This window comes from Alosa pseudoharengus, unplaced genomic scaffold (genome assembly GCF_046254945.1).
Source record: "Alosa pseudoharengus isolate Yale_2024_CS ecotype anadromous, Long Island Sound unplaced genomic scaffold, YU_APseudo_1.1 YU_APseudo_1.1_scf_19, whole genome shotgun sequence".
Lineage (NCBI taxonomy): Eukaryota > Metazoa > Chordata > Actinopteri > Clupeiformes > Clupeidae > Alosa > Alosa pseudoharengus.
The window spans coordinates 34,181,502-34,202,672 of NW_027468657.1; the positions used below are offsets into that span (position 1 = coordinate 34,181,502).

The 21,171-nt window shown below is 40.3% G+C and overlaps 4 protein-coding genes and 1 non-coding gene across 6 annotated transcripts; 2 read left to right on the top strand and 3 right to left on the bottom strand.

Annotated features, from left to right (window-relative positions):
* The first annotated feature begins 6,005 nt into the window (after positions 1–6,005).
* On the top strand, positions 6,006–9,022 carry sowahd (sosondowah ankyrin repeat domain family d). Of its 2 annotated transcripts, none has more exons than XM_076292541.1 (2): positions 6,006–6,223; positions 6,601–9,022. In XM_076292541.1, exon 2 carries the CDS (start codon positions 6,706–6,708, stop codon positions 7,789–7,791), a length of 1,086 nt encoding a protein of 361 aa, XP_076148656.1. In that variant the 5' UTR covers positions 6,006–6,223; positions 6,601–6,705; the 3' UTR covers positions 7,792–9,022. The 2 variants fall into 2 exon arrangements, with proteins under 2 accessions (XP_076148656.1, XP_076148655.1); XM_076292540.1 differs by having other exon boundaries at positions 6,006–6,200.
* Positions 8,865–10,215, bottom strand: rpl39 (ribosomal protein L39). Its single transcript, XM_076292542.1, has 3 exons — positions 10,127–10,215; positions 9,715–9,818; positions 8,865–9,071 (listed from the first exon to the last, which is right to left on the bottom strand). The coding sequence occupies exons 1-3, from the start codon at positions 10,127–10,129 to the stop codon at positions 9,023–9,025; spliced, it is 156 nt and encodes a 51-aa protein (XP_076148657.1). The 5' UTR covers positions 10,130–10,215; the 3' UTR covers positions 8,865–9,022.
* On the bottom strand, positions 9,392–9,527 carry LOC143133345 (small nucleolar RNA SNORA69). Its single transcript, XR_012988507.1, has one exon. It is a non-coding gene; the product is annotated as a small nucleolar RNA SNORA69 (small nucleolar RNA).
* A 1,064-nt stretch (positions 10,216–11,279) lies between the features above and the next one.
* On the bottom strand, positions 11,280–17,168 carry upf3b (UPF3B regulator of nonsense mediated mRNA decay). Its single transcript, XM_076292543.1, has 10 exons — positions 16,936–17,168; positions 16,155–16,261; positions 15,964–16,070; positions 15,647–15,745; positions 15,443–15,553; positions 15,310–15,353; positions 14,536–14,724; positions 13,295–13,455; positions 12,657–12,966; positions 11,280–12,271 (listed from the first exon to the last, which is right to left on the bottom strand). Exons 1-10 carry the CDS (start codon positions 17,047–17,049, stop codon positions 12,134–12,136), a joined length of 1,380 nt encoding a protein of 459 aa, XP_076148658.1. The 5' UTR covers positions 17,050–17,168; the 3' UTR covers positions 11,280–12,133.
* A 485-nt stretch (positions 17,169–17,653) lies between these two features.
* ndufa1 (NADH:ubiquinone oxidoreductase subunit A1) lies at positions 17,654–18,514 on the top strand. The gene is made up of 3 exons (XM_076293033.1): positions 17,654–17,865; positions 18,238–18,327; positions 18,416–18,514. Exons 1-3 carry the CDS (start codon positions 17,764–17,766, stop codon positions 18,434–18,436), a joined length of 213 nt encoding a protein of 70 aa, XP_076149148.1. The 5' UTR covers positions 17,654–17,763; the 3' UTR covers positions 18,437–18,514.
* The last annotated feature ends 2,657 nt before the right edge of the window (positions 18,515–21,171 follow it).

Here is a 21,171-nt window from a genome sequence, read left to right on the forward strand (position 1 = left end):
CCTTTTTTGAGTTGGTTCCCATGGTCAAAAACGCAGGAAATTTGGTATACACGTCAGTCGTAGCCCCAGGTGTGGCCCACAGACTCCATAGCGCCCCCTTATGTCATTGAGCTTCATGGTCGACATATAGTTTCAGCTACACAGACTAAATTTGGTAGGTGTGTGGGGCTCTCAAAGACAAACAACTTTGGTATGTACATTGCATTAGCTACGCCCAACAGGAACTGAGGTAATTGGGATTTTGTGTGTTTGGACACATGGCCAATTTTAACATACTCCTCCTATACCAGGGGTCTCCAACACGGTGCCCGCGGGCACCAGGTATCCTGCGGGACACCTATGAGGCACCCGCAGCACACTTTCTAAAAATAGCCAACAACTCGCCTGCAGATCACGCTCTACAACATCCTCCATTGTGACATTGTCCATCTGTAACATTAACTTGATATTGGTGATACCTTACAAATTGTTGCTGGATTAAATTTTTGCCTTTGGCTCCGAATCCCTTTCCCATTTAATCAACAACAACGGAAGCGGAGCGCATACACGCTGCTCACACGCATAGACAGTAAAAGAAAAAAAAGCTTGCTGGTGTAGCCTAGCCTGACGTAGCCATACTCAATTCTAGTCAGAATATGAGTCTGATACTGCTCCATTGGGACGTAATTATGGGGCGTGTTTCAACCGATACAAGGGGGAAATGCCTCTTGTGTTGCCCCCTGCAGGTAACGCCCAGAACCTAGTCAACGTCAGCCGTTTCTCAGACGTAACCCCAGGCCTAGGCAGTTAAGACCCACGATACCCCCTTGAGGTTATTGAAGATAGCAGGGACCTACTGTCGAGCGAAGTCGAACGTCTTCCCTCTGCGGCGCAGATAACCTATTACTCCTATTTTAAATATCCCCCTTGGAAGTTGATCAGGCTTCCGTGGTGGATTTATTGAGATGTTTATGAAATAAGGAGCGACTACGCCTAGGTCTCGAACAGTTGGCTAACGTGCGAAGATGTTTGACCCTAGAATTTATCTAGAGACACAGGTTATAGGCTACTTCTTGCTCAGGTTTTATAAGGATGGAGATTTTATTACCGTCCAACAGTAGGCTACTGAAGTCCAACTAACCCAAGTCTTAGACAGAGCAGATGAATAACCACAGAAGAGTCAAGTTATCTTACCCTCCTGCTGGAATTCGTAGAAAAAACAAGAAAAGACACAAATACTGCTTGAAGAATTGGATGCCAAGGTTAAATGAGTTCTTTACTTTTCAGCACTTTGGTGATGTTACAAAATGCAGCGTAATATCCACTTGCAGGTTACATTGTTGTAGAAAATGGAAAAAGAGTAAATCCACAAAATAGGAAAATAGTAAATCCACAAATGGAGAAGAGATTACAATAAAAATAGTAAATCCACAAATAGAGAAAAAGAGAATATAAGAAAAAAGAGTAAGTCCTCAAAAAAGGGAAAAAAATCCGCTGATAGTCGTTCTGCAGTCTCTCACTGTCGGAGTAGCAGTGCGATCCCGGCAACAGGTGGTGCGGAGTTACGATCCGCGGCTTCAGCCTGGCACGAAGTTCCAACACTTTGCTTCTCAACGACTTTCGGAGGACGAATTCTAACAACCACACGCGACATCATAAAGCAAAAACCCAACGAGTTGAAGGAAGGAAAAAAAGAAGCAGCAGCCCCGATCGTTTAGTTCGAGTCCTATTTATACTAGGTAGACTTGACCTCCCCCACACATTCCTAAGGCAAATCAATCCTACTTTCCCACGACAGTTTAGAATCTTCTAGAAGTTCCCACGATAGCTGGGAAAATTCTCACTGTAGCTGGGAATATTCTCATGGTAGCTGGGAATATAGCTGGGAATATCCTCACAATAGCTAATACATTCTAGAAGTCACTGATCTTAACCAACAATTTAAGATGACACACATTATCATACTTCTCCGGGTTACATTTCGGAGATGCTACATTACATTCAGGTTTACAGATAGTTTACAGAGGTTACACAAACAGTTTACATTCAATGACAATTATAACAATGTGACACATTACATTTACAACATATACTTTTACAGTCATCAAGAGAGTTCGGTTACATTCTTACAGGTTACCAACACTTATGGCATTACAATGCAATCGGAGTACATTCATTTAAACAGTTTTGAGACATACAATTCTCTAAGTACATAATTCCCTAAACTTTACAATGTCAGGCTACTAAAGTACTTGTATTGATACACTTCATTTATCGCACTTTATTATTTATTATGAGGTCATTGTTTGCAGTTATGGTTCATTTTCCATTCTTTAATTCACATTCAATACTCAAGTATTTCTGAGGTCAGGGTAATCTGGTTTAGTAATCCAGCACATTGTTCAACATCTGTTTCAGCACATTCATTCACTTCCACGCTTTCAGGTGAACTCAGTTCAAGAGTAGGTTGCAAGGTCATTGGTTTAACATTACGATTCAATTCCTGGTCAGTTTCTTTCCTAATTTGCCTAATCATATTTTCTAGGTCAAACAGATTACCTTGATAGCTAACGCTGAATCTAGCCTTTCTGCCTTTTCGCCTTGTAAGACGTATTGGTTTTGTGCTACCGCTCTGTGGTCCATATGGATGGTGTTCAGGCAACACGTCACTCTGCACTCAATTGGATAGACCTAACCAATCAGAGCAACGAAATAGCTTACCTTGAGGTGTAGGAAAAACACACAAACCATCCTTCTTCTCCACAAATGCCTTAACATTGTTTTCTGGTCTTTTGTAAAAGTTATTGTGCCGTCAATATCTCCTACAACACTCATTAGCGAAATCTAAGAGATACGTAGTAGGGTAGGTATATTAGGAAAAAACTGATAGCTTATATCCCCTCCGTTTTTAAAAATAATTCTGTAGAACACTGATATGCTACAAACATGTTATAAACAGCTGGGAAAGGCTGTTGCAAATCCCTCGAACAGGTGGTCAATCAGAGATTTCAAACCAACGAGGGAACATGCTGTTTTCCCTTGATGAAAGTGAAACCATGAGTTTTCCCACATCTCAACTTTGCCCAAAGTTTTCAGAAATAATCGTTTTCAGTGATAAAACCTCATTAATAATATGCATTTTCCATATGGGGTCTTAAAAGCCATGTCTCCTTCTAGCCACAGCGTTTTTGTTGCAAATATAGGCCTAATCTAAGCGTGCTCAGATGACGTAGACGATGCGCTGTTGCTCACCTGTCCATCATCGTAAAGCCTGATTTGATTGGTCCGCCAGATCTAGAGCGAGCATAGTTGCTCCACAACGGAGCAATGCCAGACCGAACTTCCCGACCTCAAATGTTGTGGCCAGGACTAAGTTCGGCTGGCACCCAGGCTAGGTGTAGCCAATGGAAGCATATCTTTGCGAAAGTTCTGTGGCTACTCCGTGTTTGTCCCATACGGTTTGTGCATGATTGTTCAAGGACTGAAAAACAATTGCTTTAGCTCACAGGCCTTTTCTCCTCCGTAGCCTACTGGTGCAGCAATAGCGCTGAAAATCTTGTGGCATGCATGCCATGCAATAGGACTGTGCGAGGACCTGGCGAAAAACAAAACCTTTTTTGTCAGATCATGGAGAGATTTCAGATCTGCAATAACTATAAAAGGCGTCTTCATAAGTTAGGGTGGTGTTGGTGATTGAAATGTTAAAACCGAATTGTCCACTGGAATCAGAACTTAAACAGCCTCTGAATTCTTAATGGGGGTAATGCTAAAAATTGTAACCTAAATTATTAATTGCACAAAAAGATTGATTTTTTCGTTTAAACAAATAGATTAGATTCCCCATGGAACTTTGAAATGAACAAACTGAACAAAAATTTTGGTAGTGTTGCACATTGATATTGAAGTATTGAAGAATTAGATGAAAATACAGTTGCTTAATATATAAAGGCTTACAGGCATACTGATAATTTAAATGTGAAAATCACATAGGCCTATTATTTAGGAGAATTACCCTCGCAAAAAAGGGTTGAAGGTCTGTTTGTTTCAAATAACCCTCCATATGATTTCAGGTCCTTCAGGTAGGAGACTGTCCTAGACGATTTGTCAGATTCAAGTGAAATTTGGCAAACATGATGCCAAGATGTTGCCGATGTTAAATTGTGAAGGGATTTTTGATATGTTGTAATATGTTGAAATAGTGAAATAATTTTTATGATTTTCTCGCCACATAAACAGGAAATGTGTATCAGTCGCAGTGCATTGAATGAATGGTCTAAAAACTTCCACCACCTGGCCAAGCTGGAAATGTGCCAGAAATTGGCAATGCCTTAACTGATTGATTTGAAACTTCATAAAATATTGGATATAATTATTGTGATGATATTCATTTGTGTATTGCACATGCCTAGGTTAGCTCCACCATCTGGCCAAGCAGGAAATGTGCCAAATATTTTCAATGCTTTGGGTTGATCTGAAACTTTACAAAATATTGGATATCATGATTGTGATGATATTCACATGTGTAATTCACATGCCTAGCATAGCACCACCATCTGGCCAAGCAGGAAATGTGCCAGAAATGTTCTATTCTAGCCAGGTTGCAAATGCTTAAGCATAATGACTATTGATACATCCCAAGTTGTGCTTCTATAACAAACTGATGAGTGAAAAACACCAGACCCAAGGCTACTATTCCTAATTCCTCCTATACCACCCTTAAAATAATTGTCAAATAATTATTCAAGTTGTAATGACATTTCCAGTCAAATAGGCTACCATTGAAAGAAAAAAAGATTAATAATGAGATTAAAGCCTAAAAACAAGAATATGATCAACTGAGACAGCAGTAAAGACTAAAGTTATCCAGATCAGGCTTCCAAAGATATGGCACAACACTGACTTTATTCCATCCAAATAAAATGCAGGATTCAACTGGGGAGAGATGGATTTAGTTAGCCTGGCCACGCCAATCTAGATCTTCTTTCATGAAAGATACCAGTCTGGAACAGATCGTTTGGCGAATTACCTGTCCAATCAGCGATGAGAGGAGATGACTAATTTTGAAATCGAAAGTGGCTGTGGTAAACAGTAGTAGCTACACCTGCAAACATCAAAAATTGCAGTCGGTAGAATTAGTAAATGTACAGCAAATGCAGGGCCACATTCCTGACTGCTAATGCTGTTTATTGCCAATTTGTAAAGTTTAGGCGAAGTAGGAAGTAACACTGAATCCCTGATCAATGTGATTGGTTAGGCTGGACCAATGATTTCAAAGTTGTATGTCTACGCCTGTCACCATGCAGTGTTGGTTTCCCAATCGTGACTGACCAGACTCTATTCACTTTGTGAATGAGTTTGGTTTACCAGTCGGATTTAGCTCAGCTATCTGCAAAACTTTCCTCAACACTGCAGCTGTGGCCTTGTCGTAGACCACACACATACAGTTGTGGCTGAACTTGTTCAGAAGTCTCATTCAGAGCTACAGCTGATTTGTTACAATGGTAGGCTACAATGATAAAATTATATATTTGATGTCAGTGATTGCACTAATGGTCATCAAACTGTTAGGTAAAGGATCCCATCATTTTTGTCAAAGCCATTTTCATTTGTTTTATTATATAAAATATTCTGTTGAATAGAAAGTCAAAAGTCTAACTTACAAAAAAAAAAATCAAAGAAAATGTTACTGTTTTTCATGTAGGCCTACATATTTTGACAATGGCCAAAATAATTAGGCTTTACAACACCTGTGATAATGACATAGAATATAATGTTTGAAGAATTACATTTAGGACTACCAAAACATTATTGGCAGCTTATTTATGGATAAAGCATAAGACAAGTAATTGTGCTATGAAATGAAAGTGAATAAACCAGGAACTGTAATTGTTTTGTACCTCCGTTTTATTGGTCAACCATCGGAATAGGCGCTTGGCTTGATAGCACTGTTGAGCGTTGTCATAAGGATTAGGGTTGAACTTTGTATCAGTAGGCTAACTCTTGAGTGGACTTTAGGGGAGGGAACAGTCAGACAAGGGAAGCCAGTGTAGACTACGGAACACTCGTTTTCGTTAACTTTTATTTAGAAACATCAGAGATGTTGAATTTGAAGAAAAAATAAAATCTGTCTCATTATTGGATAACATGGTCTGCACCTTGGTGTTGGAAAATAAAACCCATTGTTTTCTACGCGCTATTACGCACATGACGTAGCCTAGCAGGTGAGTAGCCTGTCAATTCTTAGGTAAGTGTAAATAAACTGGTAGCCTACTTTTAGGCTACTGTAACTGTAGCCAACAGGCAGTAGCTTTTAGGGTTAAAGCAAAAGGATTAAATAAAAGTTCATAAAGTTTTTATAAAATGCCAAACCAAAAAGAGGAACATCAGTCGTGTTTGCTGAGGAGAAAAGGAACTAATGACAGAATGTTGTGTGCGCACTTTTTTTTGGCACGGGCTGTGTATTGGATCTAATAACCTGCCATGCTGAATTTGCAGGGCTTGACAAACATTGCATTGTCATGAAACTAACTATCTTAGTTATGGAAAAAAATGGTGACAAATTAGGCTGACACTTCTTACACTTTTATTTGCCTAAAAATGTCATGTATTCTCCCTTTTCAGGGTCTGACAAGACCAATTGAAGGACAGGGATTTTCTTCTTCTCAGCCAGGCTAGGCTGTATTTTGCCCTTAAGAAGTTGAGATACTCCCGGAAGAGTTAAACAAGATGTGTGACAAAAGCAGCAATGTCTCTGGACATGAAGACGTTATCAGGTCTGAGACTCATTTGAACTCTCCAAAGGGCGGAGCAGCATCACCTCCTGTCAGTAAACACCCAAATGGTGATGGAATGAACTGTACCTCCTCCTCCTCCAACTTTAAAGCGCCAAGCCAGTTTCTCGAAAGCCTGAGTGCGCGACCACTCCCCGGAGCCTTGAGCGTGTCCACACGCAGATCGAGACTTCAGAGACAGCAGGAGATATGTGAACCAGGCAGCGTCTCACAGACTTTATCAGTGGAGACATCTACCAAGGGAAGCATCACACCTGTCATGCGTAAAAAATACCTGAAAGAATTATTTCTGAATAACGGTTTGCATAGCGGCTTTGGTAGTATCCTGCTGTCTTCAAGAACTTCATATGCGTCATCGGGAGGCTACGAGGAGAATGATCCATCCTATGCTGAAGGAGGTAATTACATTTCATGGGCTCTTGATCCTATGGAGCACGCATGGATTTTGTCTGTTGTTGATGGAAACCTTGAGACAATAATGACCTATCTCTCTTCGGATCTGACTCTTCTGACTAGAAAAGACTTTGTCAGCGGTTTCACTGCTCTCCACTGGTTAGCTAAGTATGGGAAAGATGAAACGATCATTAAACTATTGAAGTATGCAGAAGAAGAGGGCTGTCATGTAGACGTCAACTTGAAAGGTAGCGGGGGTCTAACGCCGCTTCATGTGGCTGCTATGCACAGTCAGTTTATGGTGGTGAAAATCTTAGTCGGAGCTTTTGGTGCAAAAATCGATATCATGGACTACAATGGACGGAGAGCGTGGCAATATCTTAAGTGCACCGCCCCGATAGAGATGAAGGAGCTACTGGGAGCCTGGGATGACGAGCACGCAAGCGTTGGGGGCCAAAACGCGAACAACAACAGCTCGGGAGCAGCAGAGGTGATAAATAATGCAACTAGCAAGGAGGAGGAACCAATGGATACTTTTGACAGGAGAAATGGTGGCTGGCGGTTCCGATCCTTCAAAAAGTTTTTTTCTCCGCTTTTCGTTTTTGTTAATAAAGATAAGGCAGACTGACATGAGGAGGGGTGGTGGCTGTAAATCCAAATGTGAGAGGTTTTATATTGATACATTTTGAAACATTAAAGATTAAGCTCAATCATTACAAATATTTTTTTGTATTGAACAGAGATGCGTGGGTAGCCTATGTGGTTATTGTACTTGCACTATACACTTATGCATTTTACTCAGTACATTTAGAGGAATGCCTCAAAATGCAGAGTTGTCATAGTGGTGTATGGAGTTCTAACAATTATGTGGTCTTGAACAGGACAGCTCCTAATGCACATTCAAAGGTCATAAGGGCCTTTTGATCAGGCTCAGTTTGGTCAGCATCGTTTCACATATGTTCAAGCCAACACTACACTGGTACTCAAGTGGATGCTAGCACATGAGTTCTGATTAAACATCTTAACACTTGCAGATGTACTTATGATTAGATGAATGAAACACGTCCCATGGTTTGGGCATCATAATGTCATGCTTTCTTCCACAAGTTCCAGTCCACAACTTATAGAAGATGGTCCTGAAACATCTACCCATCACATTACACTCCACTCTTGCTCACTCCTAAATCCTGTTGACATTCAAAGGCCTTTATAACCTTTGCCCATCATGCTCACCACAATGGGAGCAAAGGCCTTTTCCGATGCTGCACCCAAACAGTGGAACTCCCCACACATACACGCTCTCGATTCCATCCCAATACAAAACCGCTCTTAATCGACCTTTTCAATATAGCTTATGGACTTTAATGTGCTTTTTACCATCTTTTTTTTTTTATTTGTGTGCGCTGATTATTTTCCACTGTTTATGTAAAGCGGCATTGGATGCTTTGAAAGGCACTATGTAACAAATAAAATGTATTATAATCAACGTTTCTATGCACCCAATCAGCTATAAATAGGACTATGTGCATGGGACATAAAAACAATCAGACCAGGAGCAATTCTCTGGATTTAGACCCAGAGTTGTCAACAGCAGCTTCACAGGGCACAGCTCATGTTAGATCTGAGTGTGTGCAGGGCTGTCTATTCCAGACCTCGATAACCAAAAAAACCCTACATCTACAGTAAGAGGCACATCAGAAGTTCTGTTCTTATAACAAATGTTTTATTGTTTCAACAGCATAACCCTACTATCTGTACAAAGAGACCGCTGTTCCAGATGCCATGGCCTCCCTCCAGGGGTTGAGTTGGTGGTCTTGCAGAGGGTTCGGGAGATGCCAAGAGAGTCAAGGGCCACAGAATTACAGGCCTAACTTTGTCCTCCTCCAGTGTCTCCTCTTGGAATTGTACCTAGCAACCAAACAAAACCTCTTAGTGAGCACATCCATAACATGACAATTGCAGGTGTCCACATAATGAACTTAGAAGCAGACATCTTAAAGCAAGCATCAAATCACTCAAATACAGAGGTAGAAAGTTCCACAATACCAGTAACCCATACATAAATTCATCTTGCACATGGTCTCTCTGACGAGCTCATAGTAAATCATTCATATGCAGGTCAGAGAGGGATAGCACATGCAGGTCAGAGAGGGATAACACATCCACACCTTGTAATGGTGTTCTAAAGCACAGGTCAGATGCAGAAATGTTAACACAGCCATAAGGAGAATTGTCAGTACTTAAGAGCATCCCTGCCACTTCAGTGACCAGGAAAAACAACCTCTTAAGTAATGTAAACTTTCCTCTCAGCAGGATTATGGCAGTACTCCCACAAAATGAAGCACTGTAATTGCAACCTGCTTTACCATCATGTCATGCTAGTTAGTTTGCCTTATGTCACCACAATTGGGCAGCGTGCTGATGTAAACATAACCAAAGTCGACTTTGATATCGTGTCAAGTCGTTCGATTATCATACATCGCACGTCGACTCCAGTCTTACGTTCATAACTAAACACACGCGAAGACAGCGATCACAATAAAGAGCCTACCTGATCTTGTTGCCAGTTTTCATTCTGATCCACTGAGGAATTGGCCTGTTCTGCTTCTGCTTCTTAGCAAGAAAGCGCTTGATCCTGTACGTCTTATGGGACGACTGAGACACAAACACAGGGCAGTAGCCAAAATGTTACATTTAACAGAAGCAAGGCACCATCAATTTAATGCAAATGTGAAAACAAACTCAATGGACCGCATGTTTGCATTACAGAAGGGAACTAATTTAGAATATTGAACTTCCGTTGAATGCTAACAGGCTAACACTAGAAAATACACTAGTTGTACTCGTTACTTAATCGCAATAAGCACATATTTGAAAACCAATCGTGGAAAACAAACAAGTCGTACACATATCTTGTCTTAAACTCCTCAATTTTTGAAGATGTTTATAGATTTTCTACTCACCATCAGGGAACCTCTGTCTTGTCACCACAATGGCGGAGGCTGAAGAGAGAGAACCATGGGAAATCGCCGTGTTGTATATCCGCATTTTGGGGCGGGGCCAGAAAACGACATGTCTGTTGCACAGACAGCGACACCTACGGGATCTTTTGCCTTGCAATGAGCAACTTCGACTGATTGCTTGCTTGATTAATTGTTGGAAGTACAAACATAACAACACAGTCATCAGGGTTAACTTATTTGGACTAGCTGGTGAATTGAGGAGTTAGCCTCCTCTACCTCTTCAACTGAATGACAGATTGTGTTTTCAGCATTTTCAATTCTTTCCTGCCTTACATAATTCCTGCTCTGTGGTCCAAACGTCTTAATTTAGATGTAACTGTCTATGCTTTTAATCATTGTCCACTAATGTTTCCTTTGGACCGTTTTAGTGTGTTCATTGCATTGGCCAGTCAAATTGCTCTCTGAAACTAGAAAGTCTTTAACTAGCCTACTGATTAGATTTGTTTGGTGGACAGCTGCTAATGGATCAGTAAGGTTGTGATGCTCCTATCCACCCTAACAGTTGTGGTAAAAACCTGTGTGTAGGCTACTGCCATTCTGTCAAGGATGTGGTGCACACCTGTGTAAGCTATCATCAGAAACAGTATCTTTGACATCATTCTTGTCTGTTTCTGGTATGGAATAGACTTAGAACAACACTCTTTCATTTTACTGGAAAGACCTCTTTCTGAGCATCTAAACAACTCCAGAACGACTGCAGTCCCAGATGCTCAAGTATCCCGAAGTTTCATCACTTCCTTAAATAGCCAAACTGTCTTCAGCAGCAAAATACATGATTGCTATAGGGTTTTCTAATGGGGGATTATCTTCGTAAGCATTATAATCAAGGACTAGCTACCATATGCCATTGACACATTTGAGTGATGAGTGGTGGCAGCAAATTACAGCTGTATTCCTTAATCTACCACTTTTGGCTGTAACCATCACAATATAAACAATGTTATTTTATGTGACTTTTGTTATTTAAATAGAAAAAGTGATTTTTCCTTACTGAACAGAATTTACTTTGAACAAAAACATTTATATGGATCTCTTCCATATTTATGTTTATCACCCAATACAATTTCCTTTTTATGACATCCACATACCACAATGATGTTCAATGCTTTATTTAAAGAAAACAAAAAACAGTTTTGTATTTTACAAGAACGTAGCAATTAAAAAAGCAAAATATAAGGATCTCTTAAACCTGTCATCGTGTGAATTACAGGCAGGTCAGGGTATAAGGAAATTACGAGCGTGAACAAGTTTGGGGCTTGTTATGGTGCAGCACTGTTTGCACATGAGCAATACCTCATTTTGCAAGGGCAGAGTAGGCCACAGGTACTAGCCTGATAGTTTGCATCCAAGATGTCAGCTTTGAAATATTGACTTTAGTAATAGGAGTCATTGCTTTCTGAAAATACACAGAGAATAATTGTGAGAATAGGGTAAAAACTGAAAGTTGCTAATTGTGACAAGCCTTTGGGAGGCAAAGTAAAGTTGACAACAAAAGTCTAATGTAATACTGAGGAACTGACTCCAAGCCTTCCTCTTGCATTACTAAACAGGGTTGTGCTCTAAGCTTACAGAAAAACATTTTGAACTCACTGTGTGGCTGTATGATGCAGCAATTTTGGCTGTGTATAAACATTAAGGTCACTTCTGAGCCGACCTGGTTAAATGACTTTGGTTTTTCTCTTTCCTAAACCAAGACTGAGCTATATCCATCTTTAATGGACTGCATTTTCCCCTAGCCTCTCACTGACACAATTAAGAGTGGTTCATCCAGGCACTTGAGGGCCCACCCATCTTTGTCTTCTTTCCAAAAATGGAACGAGAGTATGAGGAACTGCACAGTCCTGGAGGCGTCATCTGCACCCAACATCCCATTGCAATACCCTTTGCACCCAAGCAAGAGCCTCTCTCCTGGGCCAACAGGCCGAGCGGTGCTGGATCCAAGCCTGCTCACTCCTCGCCCTTCTCCTGGGTGTTCTTGCCATCACCATCAGCCTTCTTATTGGCCACATGAGCGTCGCCTGACGGCCCACTGGTCCGGTTGCGGCTCCTGGCACCCGGCTGGTAGAGCTGAATGGCAGGCCGGTCCTGAGGGCACAGAGAGGATTGTTCAAGTGACAAACACACGGTATGAGCGGGAAGAAGGCTTCCTCTGCAGTGATTCTGCTCTACATATTGTAGGTTACAAAGAGAGTAAACTCAAGTATGCATGCTTGGCAGTATGTTGCAACCCCCAGATCAATGTACTAGAATCGCTGTTGTTTGAAATGGCACATTGCAGCATCACTGTGCTTTACGGTCATGTAATATGTAATGTGACAAATAATGTAACAAATTATAGCAACATAATGAAAATATGTCTAAATTAACAATCACAAAATAATCATAGATTGATTGACATTTCATCTTTGACACTGAAAATGAGGCTAATGGATTTGTCTTGGTTTGAGGTTTTGTTTATGAGGAACATTACCTTGTTCCTCAGCCGCTCTCTTTTGTTGCTTTCCTCCTTTTTGTGGTCTTTAGATGTTTTTTCAGGTTTATCTGCATGACTGGAGGATTCCCCACTGTTTTCATTCCTCCTTTTCTCCCAACGCTCTTTCCTTCCTTCCTCCTCTCGCTTTTTGAAGGTGTTCTCTCCATCATGACGCTCTCTCCTCCTACGCCGGTCCTCATCTTGTCGTCTGATACGCTCCTTTTCTTTCAGGCGGCGTTCGCGATCTCGTTCCCGATCTCTATCCGCATCCCGATCTCTGTAGTCTTTGCGGCCATCTTCATCTAACCTTCAAAGACAAAACAGATTTTTTTTCCCTACCCAACAAAAAAAAAAGTGATGTGGGCTGACAAAGTAGTTTGTACTAATTTAGTTGATGTCCACCTTGAAAAACATTGTTATTCATACGAGGAAAAAAGTCCATGGCACTCGTGTAACATTTTAAAAGATGCGTTGGATATTTTTCTAATCTTTTTGATGACAGAAAATGAGAAGGGTATAAAATCCTGTCAAGAGCAGAAGGGTGCAAGTTGCACAATCACAAAAACACAATCCTCTTTTTATGTTGGTTATCAAGTACATCAGTTTGACCCATTCATACAATTTTGAGAGCTCACTTTCTTGGCCTGTCCTCACGGTTTTCCCCATTCTGGCGCTTCTTCATGTCAGAGCTTCCAGGACCCCGCTCCTCCTTCTGCTTCTCTCGCTCGGCCTTCTTCCCCTTCTCTTTTGGCTTCTCAGCCTCACCTTCATCAGCTTTCTCAGGTTTCTTAAGGAGCTGTGAAACAAAGACAGAAGATTTTAACAATACCAGGGTATTCCTCCAACTTAAATTCAAGACTTTTTTTTAATACCACTTTGAATTAAATTTAATACCAACTTCTCGTACCCATTTTCACCGATTTTTTGCCTTCTAAAGGCCAAACTGAATGAGCCATTTTTGAAGAGGTCATAGGCCTTATGGAGACTTATTAGCATATACTAGAGTAAGCACGATAAGATATGCATATTTGTTGGAACATGTTTTAACCTGCAGCCTAGGCTACTTGCAGATTGTGCTAGTTTGTTTAACTAACCATGTTTTGAAAACAGTGTTCACATTACATGTTAAACTGTGTCCTGTAGGAAGGAATATTTCAGATGAGGCTATTTTGAAAGACTACAGCATGCCAATCATCATTGCTTTTGTCTTTGAATGGCACATGCCAGTTAAGGAGCAATTCATCTTTTATTCACATAGTCTTTACTATACTGAAGAAGTTCTCTGTTAAAGTTGTCTGAATTTGCTCCACCTTTTCCCAATTTAATTTGTTGAAACTTCATGTATTCTTCATCACAGAAACTCGCTGTAACTTATAGGCTACAGTTGAACACAGTAGCCCACATCGGAACGCAAAAACGGTAACATGAGGCTAGCGGTCTTTAATATTAATAACGTTCACAACATTAGAAGAAAACATACTGCTACATTGCTATTCTAATTTACGTTTTGAATATTTAACTCTCAAAGTTTTCAACTATCCCACCCGTGTCATCCCTATCTTTCCAGCTGACATTTCAGATGTACCTGCGCTTGCACACACTTTCACTCTAGAATGGCGTGAATGACTGAGGGATGAGAACCGTGAACACAAGTTTTAAAACAACATATTTCCCCCTTGGACTCTACAATATCATGGAAAGGAAAAAATAAGACCTTGTGAATGAAATGTAAGACTTTTTCAATACTTTTTAAGATCCCGCGAGTAACATGAATAAGGCACACGAGAGGCTTTAATCATCACGATCATCATCATCCATGCATGCATCCTGATACTGGACCATATACACACAGACATGTTGTGGTGCGCTCATATACCTTGATCTTGGGTTCTTCTTTGGACTGTTCTTTGTCCTTTTCAGCGGCTCTCTCTCCTTTTTTAAATTTTTCAGCATCCTTCCGTTTCCGTCTGTCCTCTTCTCTCCACTTGCGTCGTTCCTCATCCCGCAAGCGCTTTCGCTCCAGCTCCCTCCTTCTCCGCTCTTCTTTCTTCTCCTCCCTTATTCTCTGAAGAAATGAGGCAGTTGTTGAACAATGAAAATAACAGTGTCTACTTTTGTTCAGAGACTATGAAATCAAGTCTGAAACTATGAAATCAAGTCTGAAACTATGAAATCAAGTCTTCTTAGGGCGTTTTACGACCAACAGAGAACACGTTCTTGAACCGGTTTCATTCAGAATTATTTGAACCTATTGTTCCAGTGTGTTGCATGCTTAAACAAAAGTTAGTGATATGCATTAACGGGAGGATGATATGACCGTTGTCCCGTAAAAACAGCAGAAATGATCTGTGTAAAATGCTGGTTAACGTCAGCAGCGTAGTGCTAGTTGAGTAGTTCTGTTTACTCATTTCCATTGATATTGAGTAAATATTTGATATTGTTGATATTGACACTAAAACACAATTCTCCCCTCTGAATAACAGAATGACACGCCCACTCCGGTTTTTGATTCAAGCTCCGAAACTAAAGTACCACGTTCCAAACCGTTGTTTGTTTGGTCGAACTCCGAATGGTTCAAATGTTGGTTTGCGAATGGGAACAGAACTGGTTCTCTGTCGGTGGAAAAGGGCTATCAGAGAAAGAGTTTTACCTGTTTATTCTTCAGGAAATCCAAGAGAGGTGTGGTCTTCTTGGCTGATAAAGGAAATGGATAGACAAAATAAAAGTGTAAGGTTTAAGTGTTTTTAAGTGTTAAACTTAAACACAGACAATAGTATACTTACCAATAAGTTCTTTCGTTTTAGCCTCTATCTCCTCAAGCAGAGTCTCTGGTGTAGATGTCAGCTTTTCATCATCTCCATTGTAAAACTCCAGGAACTTCTTGTAATCACCATCTGTGCATCAGAACAAGTGTGGCTAATATGAGACTGAGTTTGATTGAGATAGTCTCATAATAGTGATAACAGTACAAGCTCATAAAAGGTAACCTTCTTCAATTGTTCCACTTTTGGCATCCCTTTTCTTGCTCCTCCTTTTGGCAATTTTCTGGAATGGTGCAAACTCCACAACTGCTGGATACTCCTGACCTGTGTCAAATATATAACTATGTATACTTATCTGCACTCTTTAATGTGATGGTAGTAGTAGTAAAATTATGCTAATAAAAGAAAAATAACTTTCAACAAGAGGATAGCATAAGCCTACTGCATGTAGCTGTAAATGTGGATATTTTTCACAGACATATCATAACATGGGATTTTGACAGGATGTATGAATGATGTCTTGGGGTTTCATACAGCCTCACCTCTGCTGTCGATAAAGACATATCCATCAAATCGATCTCGGAAGAGTACGATATCATCTTGATTCTTGAAATTTAGATAGGCTCTTGAGAAGAGGTGCGGGTAAAGGCTTAAAGGGTAGAAAATGCCATGAGTCAGACCTCTAATACCAGGTGCCAAAATTACAAATAACACTAGAACCAGAATAGCTTACCTGGTGTCGTTAGAAAAGAATTCAAGGTAGTCAACTTCAGGTAATGGTTGCAGTTGCTCTTCTAATTCCTCCTTTGTTAAACTTGGTGGGAGACGTCGGATGACAATCTTGACACAAATACAAATACAAACACTAGTCACTCAAAAAACGTTTACACAATGTTCTCACACTGCCCTCTTTGATCCATTTTTGTTCAACTATAATTATCTTATGTTAAGCTGGAAGAGCGTTGGGAAAATCATGAAAATTATATAGCTAAAGTTAACACGTTAAAATTATTCCACGACATTATGCAAGTTATGCATCGACCAACTCGCTTGGCCAGCTAATGTTAGCTACGACTATGTCCGTTTTTACTGTCACATTAAAAGAGCCGTATAAACAACACACAAAGCATCACGAATTAATATCTAAAGAAATAAAACACATACATATCTATATCTCACTGCATACCTAACCTCGAATTTAAACAGTATTCCTCCCAATGAGATCGCTGAAATACGTTACACTACAGTTAGCTCACTATGCTAGCTATGTATGGATGGTTGACCTAGCTAACATTGATAACGTTAGATAACTTTGTTGTCGAGTCCGAAATGAATTGCCCATACAACCACACAAACTGTAACAGTAAATTCTGCTTTAACGTTTGTATGTCTGGAATCCAAGAGTAGATGGTATCAGTTTTGAAAAAGAAGTCGTAGACAGACAGGCATTTGTTATTATCGGTTGGTAAGATAAGCTAATGTTAACGTTACCAACTTTGCTAATGTTGACTTACCTTGGTCATTGCTTCCTTTTTGTCTTTACATGGCTTATCGGGCTTTTCATTTTCTTCACATTTAATATCCAATTTTTTCTCTCTAGGACGAGTATTTTCTTTGTCTTCTTTCATTATCACTCAGTCCTGTCGTCAAACTGCCCTATAACACTAATGGTGGTTAGTTATTAACAGGTGCTCAACTTGTGTTGTGTTGCTACTGAATAACGTTACTCCCCTTCTCAACTTTCCTCCTGACAACAGCATGCTAGGTTGAGCCAGAGGGTTGAACAGAAGTTGTCAAAAATAAGTTAAATCTCTCTCTAAACAAGCAATGGTGGTAGAAATCTGAAGGACAAGAGCAATTACATATTGATACATATTGTTATGTATTGGTATGTATTAAATAGCCACATTTTCCAGGGTCAAGAAAATAACTAACTTTTGACCAATGTGTCGTAGTTTGGGATTTCGTGAATGGGTGTCATATTATCATCATATATATGAATTGTCGTATTTATCTATGGGTTGGATGGTCTTGTTTGGATTAATAAAACAAATGTTTAATTTATCATTAAGTGGTGGACATTTCTTGTGTTATTATGAACTCAGACTCATCTGAAAAGCGTCTCTCTCTTCTGTCCGGGGGCCTTTAGCATTCTAGTCAACCAGTAGGTGGCGCCATCAAACAAAGCGCTGCAAAACACAAACAGGATGTTGAGAGACATTTCGGAAGTACTATAGTGGAATGACCTGACCGACGACTTGTCCCGTCGGGGAGACATCTTGAGTTTAAAGCTATCAAACAGAAAATAACATTATACGTGCTGTATATTTTACGTTGCGACCATGTGGTATGAAATAATACCGGGGTTCGCAGTTATGACTGTTTGTCTGATGGTCCCTGGCATTGCTACGAACTATATCCACAAATTCACTAATGGTGGCAAGGTGAGTGCAGATGTTGATAGCTACCCTACTGCTAATGTTTCCTTGCCCTCTTCACATATTACGAACCTTAGTCATGTTGACTGGCTACATTAAGATTTCTGTATATCACAACCTTCAAAAGTTGTCTTTAGCCTTCAAATGCTGTGTATAGATAGCATGTCGTGCCCTGTTAGACACGGTTAGCTTGCAGAGCATACGACGGTACAGCCTGTGGTCATACTTGGTAACGTTAGCGTAACCAACCAGAGAATGTTTTGGCTTAAGCTAGTTGTAAAGGCTCTGGTTATTGTTCACTTGATTAATTTGACAGAATGATAGCAGCCAAGTTAATGTGCTAACGTTACTGTTATTCTTAACGTGAATTGTCAATAGGAGAAAAGAATCGCCCGGACTCCTTATCAGTGGCATTTAATGGAAAGGGACAAGCGGGTGTCTGGAACAGGACAGTATTACCATTCTAAGGTTTGTCCACCAACGTGGTCTACTTTGTTGATTAATGTGAATTCGTATATCCGTGTGGATGGCTCATGTTATCATTGTTCCCATACAGGGTCTTGAAAACATTCACTGAAGTACGTGGACCCCCTCCACCACGAAAGGATGTAAAGTTGTGCAGAGCAATTGTATAAAATAAAGTTGTGTTAATGTATATGAGGTGTCCTTGTCCTTCAATATTTTGTAATAATTAATGTTAGCCTTTATTTCTGTTTCACTTATGTTCCTGCAGTCCAATCTGCCACTGTGATATGCGAAGAATAAATATAAATGTCCAGGCTGTGGTATACTTTTTAGAAAGGATAACCCTAAATGGGTATAGTATAGCCATGTAATAGCCTTCTAATATAGTATAGCCCTCTAATATAGCCATCTGTCACTATCAAGGGTATTTTATGCTCTCTGGCCATGAACCATAAAACCAGTGTAGAGTAGGAGGAACTCCAATTTATAGAGAAGGCAAGACGAGCACTCCTGATGTGTTGCAGATCAACAGCAGTCCATGCCTCCAGCAAAAACAGCACTTCAACATGGGCTGTGCACCCTCTAAGACACCTGACATTATAGCCTCATCAGCACCACTTCCTGGAGATTCTTCTGACATGGACACCTGTTCTACAGTCGTGTCCTGCCGGGGGATTTCATCACTGACTCATGAGACAAGCCTACCGGGATCAACAGTTCTGCAGGCTGCATCTCTTACTGGTGAGAGCTTACAGAATGCATGAGCTGAACATTACTTGGCTATGCAGATATCGGACATTTGTTATTGTTAGTTTCTCTGATCATTTAGATTAGCAGTTATTCAAGGTTCAAGGATGGTTTGTTCCATAGCAGCTGGGATGTTATTGCCAAGTTCTTCCCTCCTAAAGTGTCACAGACTATCATGTATCCAGGCAGCCGATATCTAGGCCAAGGTAGTTAATCCACATATGAAATCTTCTGCCTGCACAGGATGTTTGCTTGTACTTTTGGACTATGGTGTGTGTTCCCATCACATTAGTTCTGCTCAACTGCTATGCTGAGCATCACATATGTGACAGCTTCAGCACACATTTAAAAAGCCACAGGAAACAAGAAAGGAACAAGTTCAAACATGTTTTTGATTGGCAAAATATGTCAAAAGTAAATTGTTGATCAGTTGAAATAATATCCTAATATTTCATTGATGGTGAGACTTTACTGATGGAGCCCTATATGCTGTTTACATATTGTACAAGATTGATTATATGTTCTATAATTTTGTTCAGTTGTCGGCGCTGAGAATTTAATCCAGTCTGTGAGTCCATCCCTGACCATCCCTGGGCCTGAGCCCTGGCTGAGAGACCTGGAAAACAAAGCCAACGATTCAGCACTAACAACAGTTTCAGAGGTTCGAGTGAAACATGCAGAATTCAGAAGGACCTAACTGGTGCAGTGATAATCCAACCAAGAGCCTTTCTCATTTCTGCAGTTATCCCATTTCCATTATTGTGTGAATCCATAGAACACATTTAAAGGCTTCACTTATTGTCTATTGATTGAAATCCCCTGTACATGTCTATCCATGACATATTTAACCTGCGTACAATGGCAGTGTGGCTGTCTGTTGAAATCATGTATCCATGGTTGAAATTCTGTTAACGCAAGTTTATGTTTCTGATAAATTTAGCAGAGATGCAGTTGGCATCGCCGGTGGTAATATCAGAATTAACATAAGATGAGAAAATCTAACTTTATATGGATGTACTTTTAATTTGCTGGACCAGGAAATGGCTCATCTGCATTCAGATGTTAAAATCATATCCACACAAACTGATATTGTAAGCTGATATTGTGAATAAAGTCCAACACAGTAGGCTACAGAGTACACAATAAAGACAAACCTCAAAAGACGTGTGCTTTTTAATACAGCATATTATCCCAAGATTCTTCAGGGGGCATCATGCAGGTCTAATGATGCATACTTTAAACTGCAGAGATATGACTGCATAGAAGGATGGGGCTGGTGTCATGACATTGTCACGGAATAGGTTAGAGGATGCGTATCCATAGTTCAGGTTATCTTGATACAGGGGATAAAAGCTACAGAGCTACTTTGAATAGAATAACATTTAAGACACATAGCTACAACAATAAAATAACATTTACGTTACACTGCAGAGGAGATTATAACTAGGAATTACAGCAGTAGAATAAAATTTAAGCTACAGAACTACTTTGAATAAAATAACATTTAAGCTAGAGTGCAGAGGAGACTGCAGAATTACCACTGCATCTGTCAATACTAGGATAGGAGTGACTATTTTAAGAACTAGTCAAAGTATTGTAGGAGGAGAAGTGGTCGAAGAGGAGATAGAGAAGGGAAGTGGAGAGGAAGGAAGAAAGGGAAGAGCATGGTAAGTGTGTATAAGGTGTGTGAGGTTTTAATAAGCGCTATAGAGGAGGGATTCTTGGAAGAGTAGTGTCTTTAAGAGTTTTTTTGAAGACAGAGAGACGGACGCCCCTGCTTTGGTGGGTCTTGGAGGATTGTTCCACTATCGGGGGATCACAGATAAAAAAAAGTCTGGATTGCCGTGGGTGCAGGAGTAGCAGTGCCAGACGATGTTCCTTGGAGGAGCGCAGCGGCTGAGGGGTAACAAGCTTATGAGAGCACTTAAGTTAGTGGGTGTAGACCCAGAAATCACTCCGTATGCAAGCATTAGTGACTTGAATTAGATGCAGCCTGCTAGCGGAAGCCAGTGGAGCTCAATGAACAGTGGGATAACACACCCTTTTTGGTTTATTGAAAACCAGATGGGCCGCAGCATTCTGGCAAGTGGATTCCGTTAC

What these genes read in the sequence shown, in the direction of transcription:
- sowahd (XM_076292541.1), top strand. Translation starts at nt 6,706, where the DNA reads ATGTGTGACAAAAGCAGCAATGTCTCTGGACATGAAGACGTTATCAGG.
- rpl39 (XM_076292542.1), bottom strand. An exon ending in AAAACTGGCAACAAGATCAG is followed by an intron (nt 9,072 to 9,714) that starts GTAGGCTCTTTA and finishes TTTGGTTGCTAG; the next exon opens with GTACAATTCCAAGAGGAGAC.
- upf3b (XM_076292543.1), bottom strand. Translation starts at nt 17,049, where the DNA reads ATGAAAGAAGACAAAGAAAATACTCGTCCTAGAGAGAAAAAATTGGAT. An exon ending in TAAAACGAAAGAACTTATTG is followed by an intron (nt 15,354 to 15,442) that starts GTAAGTATACTA and finishes TTCCTTTATCAG; the next exon opens with CCAAGAAGACCACACCTCTC. An exon ending in CGTGAGGACAGGCCAAGAAA is followed by an intron (nt 12,967 to 13,294) that starts GTGAGCTCTCAA and finishes TTGTCTTTGAAG; the next exon opens with GTTAGATGAAGATGGCCGCA.
- ndufa1 (XM_076293033.1), top strand. Translation starts at nt 17,764, where the DNA reads ATGTGGTATGAAATAATACCGGGGTTCGCAGTTATGACTGTTTGTCTG. An exon ending in AATTCACTAATGGTGGCAAG is followed by an intron (nt 17,866 to 18,237) that starts GTGAGTGCAGAT and finishes AATTGTCAATAG; the next exon opens with GAGAAAAGAATCGCCCGGAC. An exon ending in GACAGTATTACCATTCTAAG is followed by an intron (nt 18,328 to 18,415) that starts GTTTGTCCACCA and finishes GTTCCCATACAG; the next exon opens with GGTCTTGAAAACATTCACTG.